A 17,500-nucleotide genomic window follows, 5' to 3' on the forward strand; every position below is an offset into this window, starting at 1 on the left:
TTCTCTCTCCTGTCCTCTTCTCCTCTCCTCCTTTATCCTCTATCCACTCCTCTCTTCTCTCTCTTCTCCTCTCCTCTCTATTCTCCTCTCCTCTCCTCTTCTCCTCTCTTCTCTCCTCTCGTTCTCTCCTCTCTCCTCTCTTCTCTCCTTTATCGTCTCCTCTATCCTATCCTCTCCTCTTCTCCTCTATCCTCTCCTCCCTTTTCTCTCCTCTCCTTGCGTTAGCGACTACGTGGCACTAGGCTGTCAGGGCCTCCCTACTACTCTTTTATTGCTTGCTGGCCCCTTTCCCAACCACACACACACACACACACACACGCGCGCGTGTACACAGCGGGGCTGGTGAGCGTACAGCCGTCCACCTAAAAGAGCAAAGGCTGCTTGGCAGACGCAGACAGCTGCTGGCGTTAGCCGCGGCGGCGCTAACAGCCAGCTAGCAACAGACACTGGGACTCAAGGCTACACCTCTGTGAGGCCTGGAACACAGGAGGCTCAGAGACACTGCTTCAATGATCTTTCTGTCTGTCCGACTCCCCCCCCCCCCTCCCACCCCCTCTCTCGTTTCTCTTTCTCGCACTTTTCCTTCTCTGTCTGCTCTCTCTTTTTGGGGCAAGTTGTTGCTTTTTCTCTCTAACTCAATCTCTCTCTCTCCCACTCTGGCTTTCTCTCTCTCTCTGTGTCGGACTCTCTCGCTCTCTTGCTGTCTGTGTAAATATGGAATGATGTTAGCGCTGCAAGAGTAAAACAATTAGAAATCCCCAAAAATGTATATGCACTCACACACATAGACACCAACAGCACACCTTCTCTCTACCTTGTTCATCTTTTCTCGTCCTCCATGTATCTGATCACACATTAATTAACCTTCCCCCCCCCCCCCCCCCCCCCCCCCCACACACACACACACACACACACACACACACACACACACGCACAGATGGATAGATAGATACATGTCTTTCCTGCTCCTGACCTGAGTGTAAAATTTAACTTTTCTTTGTATTTTGGTCACACAGAAATGCGATGCCTGGTCTGCCTCGTTCTGTCACTCTCTCTCGCTCTCTCTTTCGTCCTCTTTTCTTAGCTCTCAATTTTTCAATCCTCAAACTCCTCTCCTCTTACTCCCTTTCTTTCTTCTCTTTCTCCTCCCTCTACTGTCTCTTTATCTTTTCCTCTATGACCCTGTTTGTATTATGTTGTGTAAAGAGGGAGTTGTCTTTGCTGTGTGTGTGTGTGTGATAGTGTGCATGTGTGTGTGCGTGCTGGCTCTGTGTTGCACCGTTATGCAACTGGAGTCATAGCCTGGGAATGAGATGCTGCTCCTTTAGACCTCTACACTGCTGCTGCGTCCCGCCCAGTTCTCCTTGGCAGCCAATGGGAGAGTGATCTGTGTTTTGACAGGGCAGTGGAATGTGAGGAGGGGGCGGAGTCTTTCCAGGAAGTGCAGGGCGATAGTCAGATCAGGGGCTCTTGGGCTGAGCTGCAGTGGCTTTCTCATTATTCTCATTTAGACAGCAGAGAAACTGATTGTTCACAGACTTGTTACCACTTTCTGGCTTTTTTGTGTTTGTGTTTCTCTATGTGTGTGACTTCATGGGCATGTGTGTGCATGTGTATATCAGCCTTTGTATGTGTGTGTATTTTTGTGTGTATGTGGGCATGACAGTGTGTGTAAATGTGTTGTCAGAGGGGTGCTGCTTGTGTTAATGAGGCTGACTGGTGAGCATGAACATGTGTTCCGGATGAATGTCCCCCGGGAGAAGGAAATATCTACTTTGTTCCTCTCTTTCTGGTGCGGGCCCCTGCCGCTTTGAACTTGTGGGTGGGGGGGGGCTTTGGGGGCTTTTGTCCGTGTCGAGGTGAAACCAGAGAGACCACCGGGCACTGAGCGATCAAGAGAGGGAGAGGAGGAGCTACAAAGAGATAAACAGGGATGAACTCGTATGGATACATGCAAACGGCCAGATATTACTACAGACGGACAGATATAGATACAGACAAAGATACATACAGACACACAGCCTACAGTAGATATTATACATTGATACATACATGAGGACAATTAAGGTAGAATACAGCATGCACTGCAAGGAGAGAGAGAGAGAGAGAGAGAGAGAGAGAGAGAGAGAGAGAGAGAGAGAGAGAGAGAGAGAGAGAGAGAGAGAGAGAGAGAGAGAGAGAGAGAGAGAGAGAGAGAGAGAGAGAGAGAGAGAGAGAGAGAGGTGTTGAACAGGCCAGGGTGTCTGGCCTGTTCCTGGAAGTCAGGAGCAGACAGGAGGAATGAGGAAGTGGATGATGGACAGGTGAATGGGTGGAAGGAAAGATAGTTGGATGGATGATGAGAGGGGAGGGCTGGCTTATGGTGCTCATTTTGCGGTCGCGGAGCAAGGAGGTTTGGGATGGTGGAACAGGGAAGGAGGGGAGAGAGAGGGAGCAAGACACAGACAGAGAGCGAGGCGCTCAGTCCTGACTCGTTCCAGGTCTTTCTGCGCGCAGGGATCTGCCGAATGCCCGACATTCTTAGAAAACAGGAACCAATTGAAGGAGAAAAAGGGACTTTGTGCAGCGCCGGAATCGAGCCGTTGTAGAGAAGTTTGGTGGGAGCGTGCGCCGCTGTGATCGCAGTACGTATAAGTTGTGTCACCGGAGCAGCGCGTTACCATGGCAAACGTTAATTTAGCCGGGAAGCAAACAGGACAGCTTCACTAGAAGGTGATGCTGGTGCTACACTTGGGTCTTCTTGTGTGCGTGCGTGCGTGCGTGCGTGTGTGTGCTTCAGGGGGAAAGTGGACTGCCAAGCGTAGAAAGGGGATTTTAATTTCAGCCAATTAGCAGATTTACCAATTACTGTGATCCGGTTCATGTTGTGATAATGAGTAATTAGTGATGAGCTGTTGGATGAGGGGCCGGTCTTGTTCTCGGTCCAGTTTGCTGGTCTCTGGTCTGTCAGTTGAGTTCTCAGCTTCCTTTCCAGTGTTTAAAACACGTTAAACGTAATGAGCCAAATCACTGGAGCTTCAACGCATTCAAAGAAGTTGCAGAATTATTTTATCTATTAAAATGTCACAAATAATGTCATAGAGCCCAACATGATGTGTAGTTTTTGTCAACGCTACGTTCGTGGCGAAAATAAATACGTTTTCATTTCATAATGTCATTGTTGACAAATATTTGGATTTTAAAACATATTTGGGTGTGTGGAGTCGTAAGCAACAGATCTATTTGTATATTCACTTCATCGATAGGAAGCTGCTTATGTGTGATTAAATTCAAGTCCCAATGTGTCCCTTCCCATAAGAACACCCAATTCAATAAACTCATAATAGTCTGCTGCCCACGCTTAGCTTGCTGTGCAAAAGCGTGCCGTAATCGATAGTAGGTTAATTGTACGCATACAGAGAGGCTCGGGCTTACCAACATTTTTGTATGTAGAAGGTCCTATAGCAGTTATAGGACTGGATTTTATTAATAACATCATTGAAATCACTATCGATCAGTGTTGACCTCAGATATGACCTGGTTATTTTACCATGCACACGAGTTGAAATGTTACACATTGTGACTTTAGTGTGATTCACTAATTATCAAAATTGCGTTCACTAAACAGTATGATTTAGTGTATATAAACCCAGCGTGTTGAATGTCTTTGACAGCGTCATGGCGGTGGGTTGTGACATGGTGGCCCTTTGAGAAAGGGAAACGAGAGCTATCATCAGCGGGCTGCACAGAGTGTGTCATTAGAGCCCGGCCCCGGAGCACCAGAAGCATCTCTCCTCATGCTCAACCCTGGGTCTTACGTGCTGCCTCACATTGTGTGTGTGTGTGTGTGTGTGTGTGTGTGTGTGTCTGAGTAAGAAGCATTCCACTCCTCCCGTTTTGCAATTTTTTTTTTGGATGACATATCATTACTTCAATTACAGGGCAGGGCAGCTTCAACCACACACACAGATGAACACAGATGCACACACACACACACACACACACACACTCACACTCACACACACACAAACTCACACATGGCTCATATCCAGGTGTAGCTGCATATGCATGTCACATATACTGGTATAACTATAGACACGCTCACACACCAGTTAATTCTAACACATAATCAAGTGATTGCTCCTCGAAAAAGTCTACTGCATCCATGGACACTCCAGGGGTCCAACTCTTATGAATACCCCTCTATAAGTTATGTGTGCTCCTGTGTTTGTTTGTGTGTGTGCGTGTGTGTGTGTGTGGGGGGGGGTTTGTATTCAAAGTAAGCACATCCCAGCATTCCTTGTTGCCCCCTTCACCTCTTCATCTTCTCTCGCTTGCACACTCTCTCTCTCTCTCTCTCTCTCTCTCTCTCTCTCTCTCTCTCTCTCCCCGTTTCTCTATTTCTATGTGTTGCTCGCTCTCTATTTCTCTAAATCTCGATCTCTGCCTTTTTTCGACCAAGGTGCACTAATCTTGACTGTGCTTGGACGGTACCTTTTCCCATTGTGAAGGAAAGAGAGAGAGGAAGAGCATAATGGGAGTGGTGTGGGTGGCAGTTTCCCACCATATTTATAAGCTGCCTAGCGCGCACACACACACACACACACACACACACACACACACACACACACACACACACACACACACACACACACACACACACACACACACACACACACACACAAAAACAAGTACACACACACACACACACACACACACACACACACACACACACAAAAACAAGTACACAGTAAATTCCCATAAAGCAATCCTATGTGTCATGTTCTGTTTGGCATATATGACGTGTGTGTGTGTGTGTGTGTGTGTGTGTGTGTGCGTGTGAAAAGGACATTATACACTGCAGGACAGTGACACCTGAGAGCCTCTAAACACACCCAGGACTAGAAGGATGATACTGATACACATCCCTCTCTCTTTCTCTCCCTCTGTCTCTTTCACTCCCACTGTCTCTCTTTCCTTCACTCTGTCTCCCTTTCTCACCCTCCATTTCTCTTTTTCTCCCTCTGTCTCTCTTTCTGTGTGTGTGTGTGTGTGTGTGTGTGTGTGTGTGTGTGTGCATATATGTTTTATTATTACCATTTTTTTAACAGTTCCTTACATAAATCGCTTGAAACCTTCACCCCGTATTCTCAGAACTTTTAACACAGAACCAAATCTTGAAACTTCCTTCAGAAAACTGAAGCCTTCTGACTCCATCAAATAATGGTTTCAGGTTTACTCTCTCTCCCTCTCTCTCTCTTACCCTCTCCGCTGAATACATGTTTCTCTCCCCTTCTCTGAATGCCTCTCTCTCTCCACTCTCCTTCTCTGAATGCCTCCCTCTTTCTCTCTCTTTCTCCTTCCCTGAATACATCCCTCTCTGTCTTCCACTTCTTATCTGACTGCATTCATTGCTCCTTCTCAAAGACATTAAGAATCATAAAATTACACACGTTTTCCGAATGGCTGAAGCATTAAAATCCATTATCTGAACCAAATGTTAAACCAATTTGCCTTATCAATTGCTGTTTTGGCAAGACCTTAACAAGTTTCGAAGTAAGACACCATTTGCAAATCAAATCCACTCTTTTTGCAGAGCTCTACACATATTGTCACTCACTAAAACACATTTCGCATTGTGATGCACTTGCAAAATGGTCAACAAGGTTGGCAAAAGTCAGGTCATCATTTACAATAACTCAAAAAAGTTCAAACTTGTTTCTAATGATGTGATCCAACCAATTGTACAGAACATGTTCCATTTCAGCATAGGCTTAGGTAGTGTGGTGTGTTTTTTATGTTGATACCACAGCAGATGGAAACAATTGGAGAGGCAGAGGAAGAAGAGTAACAGCTAATAGGTTTTGTACACGAGGAGGAAGAGTACCTGTAAGAGGTTCTGGATGAGGAGGAAGAGCACTTGTAAGAGGTTGTGCACAAGGAGGAAGAGTATGGATAAGGAAAAGAAAGACCAAGAACAGTTGAGATGACCTGCATGGGGTTGGCCTGTGGTTCTATGTGTCTCTGTCGGTAGGGCTGGATTGGGCACACCACAGGGTCTTCTCTCTTCTTGCAAGGGACATTGCATTTGCATTTAATGTGGTGACGTCCGCTCTCCAGAACCATCACAGAGACGTGATGATGACGCAGAATGGCTCTGATTACTTGCAGTACTTACAGTATACATTTTGATGTAGTGTTCAAAAAATAGAGAGAGAGAGAGAGAGAGATTACAACTTCCAGCATTTTCAGGTCAGGGCTGACTCTGTCTATGGAGCTCTTCTGTCTCCAGGTTAAAAGGCACCTTTTCTTCTGTCCTTCTCTACCAAGCTCACACAGACTGTTCATTCTGCTGCACACACACAGAAAAACACACACACACACACACACACACACACACACACACACACACACACACACATAAACTGCAGACAAGTAGGGGATTGTTTTCTGGATTCAAAATGGGATTTGTTCCTTCTGGTGACATGTTATTCCTGCACATTCCCCTTGGAAAGGGAATAGGTGTGTGTCTTTGTGGGTGTTCAAGGAAGGGAGAGAGACATATTGATTGTCTCTGTTTTTTGTCTGTGTGTTGTGGAGTATATTAGGTGGATTCAATTCATTTCTTGAATCAATTAAGGTGTAATTTAAGAAGATTATTTTGCCACTTTGGTTGGTACACGTGAACTGTGTACTTACCTGGTGAGGTTGATAGAAGTAGAGCTAAAGAGAGCGAGAATGAGTGTGTGCGTGCGTGTATGTGTGTGTGTGGGAATGGGTTAACCCATAGCAATTGTTGGTGTTTGGCACTTGGTTCTATGAACATCCTTGCTATACCGACGACAGCGATATATTGTTTCTCCTTCTTCTGACAAATGTACTTATTGTAAGTAAAAAAAAACAACATAAATGTTAATGTGAGTGTGCGTGTGTTTGTATGTTTGTGTGTTTGCGCGTGTGTGTGTGTGTGTGTGTGTGTGTACGTGTGGGAACGTTTTTGTGTGTGTTTGTATGTGTGTGTGTGTGTGTGTGTGTGTGTGTGTGTGTGTGTGTGTGTGCATATGCGTATGCGTGTGCATGTGTGTGTGTGTGTGTGTGTCCGAGTAAGACATGTCTTCCAGCTGTGTGAGCTTTTAACCCTTTGAGCACGGTCACGTCACCCTTAGTGTGAGATGATAACCGGCAAAAAGACAAGGGTGAAAGATGACACACAGCTGGTGTGTGTGTGTGTGTGTGTGTGTGTGTGTTGCTGCTTTATGAACTCAGTCTGTGACTGTCTCTCCGTCACTGTATATTTAATCTACATTTAATATATAATAACATGTGTAAAGGTATATTTTACCTTGCAGTTATATTAATCCACTGAGGCCACAACATTATCCTAAATATTAATCATTTTCTTTTAAATTGTATTAAATCAATGGTGATTTTAGCAAAAGATTGGAAACGGCTTAAGTGAGGAAGAAGTTCTGTCATCTTTGGTAACAGGTTGCTATGTCTTGGTTCAAATGAGCAAGCTTATGTGACTGGATGTTAACCTTCAGAACCTTTATTGCGAGCTGCCTACAACTGTACATGTTTGTCCCCTAGGTACCTCAGCGGTGTGTGTGTGTGTGTGTGTGTGTGTGTGTGTGTCTGCGTGACTGTATGAGGGACCAAATAGGCCAACCTTGTCATTTGGGTTTTCTTGTGAGTCAAATAATCCGGGTGTTGTGTGTGCGTGTGTGCATGTTTGAGATTGCAGGTTTAAACCCATACATCCAGTGTTTACCATCAGGGCTGAAAGTGAGAATATCTGATTTGTGACATCATGCTGTGCCTCCATCGCATTGCGTTGCTGAAGGCCAGTCAGAAGAAGTTATCAATGGGGTATTGTTGTTATGTCATATCAAGATCTCCACACAATAAACGCCCATGGTATTGGCATTGTTATCTTCCAACTCAATTCCCGCTACTTCATAAGTATTCTCCTATGTGAAATAATAATACCCCAGTGGTTCGGGTATTTGACTTCGAGCCAAAAGGGTGTGGGTTCAAACCTCAAATCTGACTGCAGTTAACCAGTAGGTATCCTTGAGCAAGATGCCTAACTCCTGATCACTTTAAAAATCCATACATGGATCTAAAAAAGATCACAAAATAGCTATTGATGAATAAATGGACTGCTAAATATCTAAATTCGTACCAAATCGTGATTAGTTCTATAATAGTGAACACACAAATCTCATCTTGTTTTAGTGCCACACTTATCTTGCTATCCAAACACAAACTCAGAGAGCCTCTGTTGTCGTCTTATTCCTGCCTCTGCCGCGCTCAGTTGGGCCTTAAATGAAACCATGTGTGTGCGTGTGTGTGTGTGTTTGTCTTTCATATCGGCTGATTTAGCGACGGGTGCCTACACTGTCCTTTCATCTGGCAGCCCGCGGTTCATTCATCCCTTCGTTCTCGAATCGTGCAACAGGATGTTCATTATGACTGCTTAGCGAGTTAGCTATTGTGTTGTCGGCTAAAGGCCTGCGTGCTACGTCACGCTTTGTGTTTCATGGTAGCGTGACCAGACCTGTCTGCCTGGCTGGGAGATAAACAAGAGCAAGGTTTCAACGTTGACATGGTTGAGATCGGAGGCCGTGTTCCTCAATCACAGCCAATTCTGAACCCGGCTTGTGGATTGGATGGCCTTGTGGTCATGTTACTGAGCTCCAGTTACTACCTTTCTTTGTCTCTCTCCTCTTTGTCTGTCTCTTATTTAACTGTATCCGCCACAAACATTTAGTTTGCATGTGTTATGTTATATGCAGTATATATGTGTCATACTGAAGATAATATCCATGTCCCTTATAGTGTCTATGAAAAGTATCGTCCATTGTTTTTCCTCTTCCTGCTTCACACGTGTTGGTTGCCATGCTGTCGTTTTGACCTAGTTTCTCTATTGTCATTGGTTTGAAAAAACAAAAATTAGCCATTAATAGTCTCCTTCCCTCTCTCTCTCTCCCTCTTTCTCCCCCCCTCTCTATGCTTCAACAGGTAGGGCAGTTCAGTCAATTTCTCCATGAATGTACGTCACAATGATGATGACAGACCAGATTCCACTGGACTTGGCTCCGCCCCCCCACCTGAACGGGGAGGTCCCGCTCATGCAGCACATGGTTAACGGTGACGCCACACAGCAGGTAAATGCACACACACACACACGCACGCACGCACGCACGCACGCACGCACGCACGCACGTACACACACACATGCATACAAAGACGCACACACAGTCACACATGAACAGATACACACACACACAGACACACACACGCATAAACAGCCACACACAGGCTTGGACACGAATGGCTAATCATGCATACACTTGCATTAGAGTTGCCCAGTGTCACAGCGTAAGGACTGTCACTGTGACACGTGTGCCAATAAGCATTGTGGTGTTACCACACGGGCATGACTCCCAGATAGACACACATAAACGTGGATTTGTCACCGGCTGTTGTCAGCTAATGGGGTGTAGCTTCATGTAGCTTGCACGCCAGCTGTTCCAGTAGAAAGGCTTGTCATATCCTAGTTACCACAAACACAGGTCTTCACAGTCACAGAGGCGCGCACATGAACATACACACACACACACACACACACACACACACACACACACACACACACACACACACACACACACACACACACACACACACACACACACACACACACACACACACACACACACACACACACACACACACACATACATACATACATACATACATACATGCATGCACACGTATTCACACACCATCACAATGATCGTTCAAAAAGACACACACTCGTACACACACAAAAGACACACAATTATTGTGTTGTTAGGCTGGCCATTTGCAGATCCCAGGCCCTTTACCTGAACTGAGGGATCTGAAGGCTTTTCAACCACGACTTTGAGGACATATCTTATCACAAACACTACAGAGAATACTGGAACCACTTCAAAGCACAAGAGGAGAAGAAAACGACAGAACACAAACCAACACAGCCGGGTGTGTGTGTGTGTGTGCCCGTGTGTCTGTGTGTGTCTGTGTTTGTGATCATTAGATCTAATCTAACAATCAAAAGTAATTAAGAGCTTCACCATGCTGCAAAACTGGAACAGGTCCCGCTGTGGTTGAATATAAGTATTGTTACAGCGCACATTGTTAAACAAACTCTGAAGAGTAGCCCACGCACATACACGCACACGCACACACAACCACAGACACACAAAATCGCACACTGCAGAACACGTGAGGCAGGAGAAATTTCCGAGGCTGGGACCTATACCCTGAACCCTGAAATTTAACCTTTTGGGGTTGGGGGCTCACAGAGACAAGACACATGGATATGTTATGTTATATATATGTTGCCTCAGTGTGTGAGTTTGTGAGTGTGTGTGTGTGTCTGGCTGTTTTTATGCTTCATCTTTTTGATGTCTGTTGAACTTCTGCGTTCCTGCTTGCTTGCCTGTGTGTGGGTGTATTGTTGTCTGTGGGTATGTCGGTCCTTGTGTATGTGTCTGAGTGACTTTGTTTGGAAATGTGTCGATTCGTTTTCTTTTGGTCTGTCTGTCTGTGGGAGAACCTGTTTGTGGGAGATAGATCCCTATGGAATATGGAAGCGCTGCTGTTGTTATTGATCATGTGTCGTATGTTATTATCAATTACTACAAGTGTTGTGCAACGATACCGCATGTTAATGTTTGCGCATGTGTTATGTGTGAACAGCACACACACAGACTCACTCACACACAAGCCTTGTGAAATGGGGGATTATTACAGATCTTGGGATACAAGGGTTGGCCGGTACTACGCCGAGGTTCCCATGGCAACAGTAACAGCCGCTGCCGCAAGCAGCAGAGCAGTGTGTATGGTGTGCATCTGTCTGTGCGTGCGTGTGTGTGTGTGTGTGTGTGTGTAAGGGAGTAGAGCAGGTTAGCACTGCGATGAGAGAGCACACGGAAGAAGTCTGAGTCGGCAGGGATGTGAAGATTTTCCGACGGCACACCTGTGGAGAACAGAGAGAGGGACTGTGCACGTGCATGTATGCCTGCTGTTTCATGTGCGTCTGTGTGTGTGCGGTGGGGGGCTAGTGTGTGCCAGTGAGCCATGGAGGGTCATCTGTTCCATGTGTACAGCCACGTGTACAGACTCGACCGTCTGCACTCTGCACAGAATATGACGGTAAGAGGGTCTCCGCGGATGAGACGCCACGCGCCAACGCAACAACATTTTATAGCGCATGCGATCAAAGCTGATGTCCGGAGGAGAAAACTGTGTGTGTGTGTGTGTGTGTGTGTGTGTGTGTGTGCGTGTGTTTCTGTACACGTGTGTGCATTTGTGTGTTTTTTTTAAATACATGTCCAAGGGCATGCACATTCGTGTGTGTATGTGTGTGTGAGAGTGCGTGCACACGTGTGCGCTTGATGGTCATCCAAGTGCCGGTTAGTCCTCCATTTGTGTGTTTATTTCTATACATGCACCAGGGCATGCAAGTTTGTGTGTGTGAGAGTGTGTGCACATGTGTGTGTGTGTGTGTGTGATGGTCACCCGAGTGCCGGTTAGTCCTCCACCAGCGTGTGTGTGTGTGTCTGTCTACAGCTCGGTGGCTTGTCTTAACACCTCATTAAGGGGGTCCTGACGACGGTCCTAAGTCCTCATAAGTGTGGGGACTCTCCGAAGTGTGTGAGGTCCCCACTAATAGCCCGCTCAGCTGGCTCTCTGTCCCCCTGCTCGTAGCTCGCTCGTTGGGCTATTATTATGAGGTCACATTGTGACACACACAAGTGTAACGAGCACAAGTGTAACGAGCACAAGTGTTACGAGCACAAGTGTAATGAGCACAAGTGTTACGAGCACAAGTGTAACGAGCACAAGTGTAACGAGCACAAGTGTAACGAGCACAAGTGTAACGAGCACAAGTGTTACGAGCACAAGTGTTACGTACATTGCTATGTTTGTGTTTCAGCCTTCATCTGTACTCGCTGACTGATGTATGGACTGTGTGTGTGTGTGCGCGTTTGTGTGTTGCCATATCCATAGGTGATATTGGTGCAGGTGAACCCGGGAGAGACGTTCACCATCCGGGCTGAGGACGGCTCGTTGCAGTGCATCCAGGGTGAGTCCCGTTTCTATTGCATCGTTGGTGCACTGTTCACTGTCACTGTGCGCTGCTAAGCATAGGAGACATTGGTTTCCCATGACTAAGGATTATTCTTTTGCTTCTATATTAATCAATTACAGCCAGTGAACAGGCCGTTGTCCCCGTCGGTATTCCAACTGATAAATAAGAAAATTGAGAAAAAAACTAAACGAAAAAAGAAAAAACATGAGAACAAAATGCCACATCATCATTTTCTTTTCTTTTTTTCTCATTCCTCCTTCCTGTCAACTCGGGTCTGTAAATTGAGAAACTGGAAGATTATTTACGAAAGGCGAAGGCAATCTAGATCAATTATTTCTTTGTGTTGACTGTTAAAGAGAGAGATGGTCTGATTGCTGTGTTGGCTGTGGGATATATTATTATTCCTCTAGCTCTTTCTCTCGCTCTCTCTGGCTGTCTGATATCAGCGGATGACGAGGGTGGAACTGGAAGCCACTTAAACACTCTGAGATGAACTGAGCGAGTGGGAAGGGATTGAGGGGAATTCCCCCCTCATCGCTCTTGTGTGTGCGTGTTTGTGTTTGTGTGTGTGTGTGTGTGTGTGTGTGTGTGTGTGTGTGTGTGTGTTTGTCACACTTTGATGACATCAGCAGAGCCGTAACTCAACTGCACAGTGAAAGGCTGCCTTTGTTTCTCCCGATTTCTTCCTCTCTCTCTCTCTCTCTCTCTCTCTCTCTCTCTCTCTCTCTCTCTCTCTCTCTCTCTCTCTCTCTCTCTCTTCTCTCTCTCTCTCTCTCTCACTCCCTTTCTCCCTTCCTCTGTCGTCTTCTCTCTCTCTTTCTGTCTGTCCCGCTCTCCCCTGCTCCCTTTCTATCCCCCACACATCTTCCTCTTTCAGAAAGTGCTATCCTACCACAACCTTCTCTCCCACCTCCATCACACAACCGCCCCCCCCTCCTTGTTATTGTAGCAAATTAGTAATTACACCCCACCTTTCCTCCCTCCACCCACCATGTAATTCAATTTCGGACCCTGAAATCGGAAGGATCGCTACAGGCTAGGCTAGCAGCCTCAGGGTGAAGCGATGGGCAGATAGGCGTGCAGATGCCTGGCGGCATGAATAGACATATTGACCATTAGTAGGCTAGTGATTGACTGAAGGCGTGGGTGTGATTACGAAGCCCGTCTGAGATGGATTGCATGATGCGTGAATTAGTTGTGGTTTTTATGATACTAGCGAGACAGTGAGGAAGATGTATCGTCTCTGGGCTGCAGCCAGCGCAAAGCTCGCCCCTTTCCCAGTAGCGAACAGTTTTTTTTATGTTAAAACATAACACAACATGACACAATGTCATAAATTAAAGGCGTATTATTGCATCGGGCAGTAAACAGTTGGGGCTGAAGATGGGAACGATCAACTTTGAACGATAATGTCCTTTGATTGCTATAAATCAATTATCCTGCTCTACTTTCCCTGACCATGAATACAGAGTAGTCAAGATGAAACAAAAATGGCATTTGGTTGTCACAACAAGTACAGAAAGGAAGTCAGTGAAAAGATGAAAAGTGTGGTCAAAACTGATATCTTCAATGTAATAAGTCCGATAAGTCAAATCTGATTACGCACACGTAAGCATTCAGTCGTTATTAGTTATTTTTAAATATAAATGACCCTCTGAGCTAAAACAAAATGTCCATGATGTAAAAGGCTTAAAAGGAGCTGGTTTTCTGATTGAATTAGCAGGGATTGTTTGTATAAAGCTTGACCTTGTCTCTCAAGAGTGTTAGAACAAGGGTCGTATTTGTTAAGTGTTTTGTAACCCACCAATAGTACACAGTAAGTACCCACAGAGCCCCCCACTTACTTAAGGTACTTGAGTTGCAAATTAAAATATACGTACATGTTTATAGAAAAAATATGAACGTATTAATTGTTATCCAGGCAAATAAGTGATTGGGCAGTGAGGTTGAAAACTTTTGCAAGGCAATGCATGTCAAATTCTCATTAGGGGCTTAGCCCCCCTATAGATCTGGTCCCAGGTGTGTGTGTGTGTGTGTGTGTGTGTGTGTGTGTGTGTGTGTGTGTGTGTGTGTGTGTGTGTGTGTGTGTGTGTGTGTGTGTGTGTGTGTGTGTGTGTGTGTGTGTGTGTGTGTGTGTGTGTGTGTGTTCAAGAAACTTGAGTGGCTGTTGCTTGCAATCATTGGCAGTTAATCAGGTTTGGAGGCCTGGTGTGAGGGGTTGTGTTTAAATGAAAATATTAATGTGGCGGGACTCTTTAACACGCACACACACACACACACACGCTCACACACACACACACACGCTCACACACACATGCAGACATGGACACACATACACACACACACATACACACACATGCAGACAGACACACACGCACATACACACACACTTTGTCGCTGTCTCCGAGGTCATTGGGTTTAATAAAAGGTGGTGTGTGGCGCTGTGTGTGTGTGTGTGTGTGTGTGTGTGTGTGTGTGTGTGTGTGTGTGTGTGTGTGTTTTGAAGGCAGGCTGAGTGGCTTTTAAGACAGAGTCTTGGTGTCATTACCCAGGCTTGTGTTTGTGTGTTTGTGCAGAAATGCGAGTTCACAGTTGTGTGTGGGAGGGTATGTGTATTTTATGTGTGTGTGTGTATGTGTGTTTGTGTGTTTGATTACAGAGTTCTCTGGGCTCAACCAGGATATGGGCTTTATATAAAGTAACCTCTGTTTAACTGCAGCACTGTGGTGCGCACACTCACACACACACAAACACACACACACACACACACACACACACACACACACACACACACACACACACACACACACACACACACACACACACACACACACACACACACACACACACACACACACACAATCTGCCAAGACCCAGCCAGTCCAGAGGTGCCTACACAGCAGCCAAAAGAGATTATTTCACCGTCAACTTTCGGCTTCTCTCCCCTTTCTTCTCTTTATCCCGTCTCTCTCTGTCTCTCTGTCTCTCTCTCTCTCTCTCTCTCTCTCTCTCTCCTTCTCTCCTTCTCTCCTTCTCTCTCTCTCTCTCTCTCTCTCTCTCTCTCTCTGTCTCTCTCTCTCTCTGTCTCTCTGTCTCTCCTTCTCCTCCTATCCCATTGCTCTCATCTCCTCCATTCACCTCTCCGCTCTTTCATGCTGAAAGTTCAGTTGCTGTATGCTGCTTTTCTGAAAGGCTCAATTTAAGCAGCCAAAAGAAAGTGAGCATTTTATGCTATTCATCTTACTTTTTTTTTCCTCCTCCCACGGATTAGATGTTTGTTTGTCTCCTAACTCGCTACTTTGATGTTTTCTTACACTCTTTTTATGTCCTTTGCTTGCGTTTTTATTTGCACTCAAACTTTATTTTAAAGAGTTAAAAAAATAGGAATGTTACAGCGTTGAACATTTCCATTACCTCAGAACTCCCCCGGTGCTCTCCTCTGATTGGCTGGTAGCTTTCTGTCTCACCACATCGAGCAGCAGAGAGATACCCTTACCTGTAGGGGGGGGGGGGGGGTGGAGGTTTGAGAGGCAACATCACCCTTCTGTGGTATGAAGTTACCCCGTTGTGCGGACCCCCGGTGCCGCTCTATCAGCTCTGCTTCTCGGAACTCCCCTCTCCCCTCTCCCCTCAACCCTCCCCGTATCACCCACGCCCCACTACCAAACCCCTACCCTCTCTCTCTCTTCGACCCCCCCCCCCCCACTCTCTGTCAGGGTCTCTCGCCCCCTCCCCCTGCCAAGACCAGTCCCCTGAGTTTTCCCACACTCACATCAAAGGGCAGGACTCTAGATTGTGTGTGAAAGCCCCCTTCCTTGGAATGTGTGTATGTGTGTGCCTGTGTTTTGCTCAGTGTTGGTATTTCAGGGGGATGATTAGCCCCGAAAAAATAATAATATAACAACAACAACACTGCCCCCTGCCCTTCCAAGGAGGAAGTGACATCACAGGTTCTGGCACACCGGGCACACCTCTCTTCCTGTTGTGCTTTCACTGTGATCTGATTCATGCAGAATCTATGTATGCTGTGTGTATATGTGTGTGTGTGTGTGTGTGTGTGTGTGTGTGTGTGTGCGCGTGTGTTAGCACGGATAACTAGAGTTTTTATAGCTCATTTGTATTTTTTTTTTTTTTTTTTTCGTTGTGTAACCCTAACCCATACTACAGGCTGGCATATGCGATCCTTTAGATAGCATGACAAAAAGTGGCTGTGGTTACCTCCATCCAGGCCTCACTTTCACTATTTATTTGTGTGTGTGTGTATGCTCACATTTGTGTCTTCGTATGTGTGTTTGTGTGTATGTGTGTCTACATATGTGTGTCTTAAAATGTGTGTGTGTGTGTGTGTGTGTGTGTGTGTGTGTGTGTGTGTGTTCACATGCGGGTCTTCAAATGTGTGTGTGTATTTGTGTGTGTTCACATTTGTGTCTTCAAATGTGTGTGTTTGTCTGTGTGTGTGTGTGTGTGTGTGTGTGTGTGTGTGTGTGTCTGTGTGTGTGTGCACATCCGCTCCCTCCATCAGTGCCACTGTTTGAGGTTATCTCGTCCATCTGTCTGTTCTGCTCTTATTCTGCCTCAACCCGGTTTTTATCGTCTTGCCTCATTTCTCAGTCTATCCAATTTTTCCCCTTCCTCTCTCTTTCTCTCTCTCTTTCTCTTCTCTCTCTCTCTCTCTCTCTCTCTCTCTCTCTCTCTCTCTCTCTCTCTCTCTCTCTCTCTCGCTCTCTCATTACAGCATGTTAAAAACTCTCCCTCTCTCAATTCAAAAAAGTTTTATTGACATCGGAAAATGAAAAATGTACATTGCCACGGCAGTTAACTTTTTTTGCAAATATGCAAAGCTCTACAAAAAGGTAAGTTGTTTTTTAATGATACAAGCATAGTGTAATGAATGAGGGAATGAAGAGGGAGTGAATCAAACTATTGGCCACCGAATGAGTCTATTTCCATAGAAAGGACATGAACCATTCTCTCTCTCTTTTTCTCATACTTTCTTTCTCTTGCGCTCTATCTGAATGTTTTCAAATTCACTTGTATTTCCCTAATTATCTTTTCTTATGTTCTAATCGTAAGCGTTGCTGTTTTGCACTTTGTAGCTCTAGGTGCGTGTTTGAAGAATTATATATTATTAAGTCTTTCCCTACATAAAGCCTTCTAAATTATGGCTATCCATTTTAGGTGGCTGTATTGAGCAATTGTAGAGACACAATTCTTACTTTTATGTTTAGGGATTTGTAATTGCGTTGCTCGTATGAGCAATATGTTGAGTGTGGGGTTCTGAACACACACACACGTGCAATGAACCGCGTGGGGGATGTTTGCATCACTGTTGCCATCACAATGCCAACACAAACACAATTATTTCTGTTTTATTTGCTT

The 17,500-nt window shown here is 45.5% G+C and overlaps 1 protein-coding gene across 1 annotated transcript in view; it reads left to right on the plus strand.

The window, feature by feature from the left end:
- Window positions 1-17,500, plus strand: part of fndc3ba (fibronectin type III domain containing 3Ba) — an 89,420-nt gene that overhangs the window by 10,986 nt on the left and 60,934 nt on the right. The window contains exons 2-3 of the mRNA XM_079752169.1: window positions 9,004-9,149; window positions 12,040-12,115. Coding sequence (XP_079608295.1) covers window positions 9,033-9,149; window positions 12,040-12,115 — 193 coding nt within the window. The 5' untranslated portion in view covers window positions 9,004-9,032. The remainder of the gene's footprint in view (window positions 1-9,003; window positions 9,150-12,039; window positions 12,116-17,500) is intronic.

This window comes from Pollachius pollachius (genome assembly GCF_949987615.1).
Source record: "Pollachius pollachius genome assembly, chromosome: 15".
Classification (NCBI taxonomy): domain Eukaryota; kingdom Metazoa; phylum Chordata; class Actinopteri; order Gadiformes; family Gadidae; genus Pollachius; species Pollachius pollachius.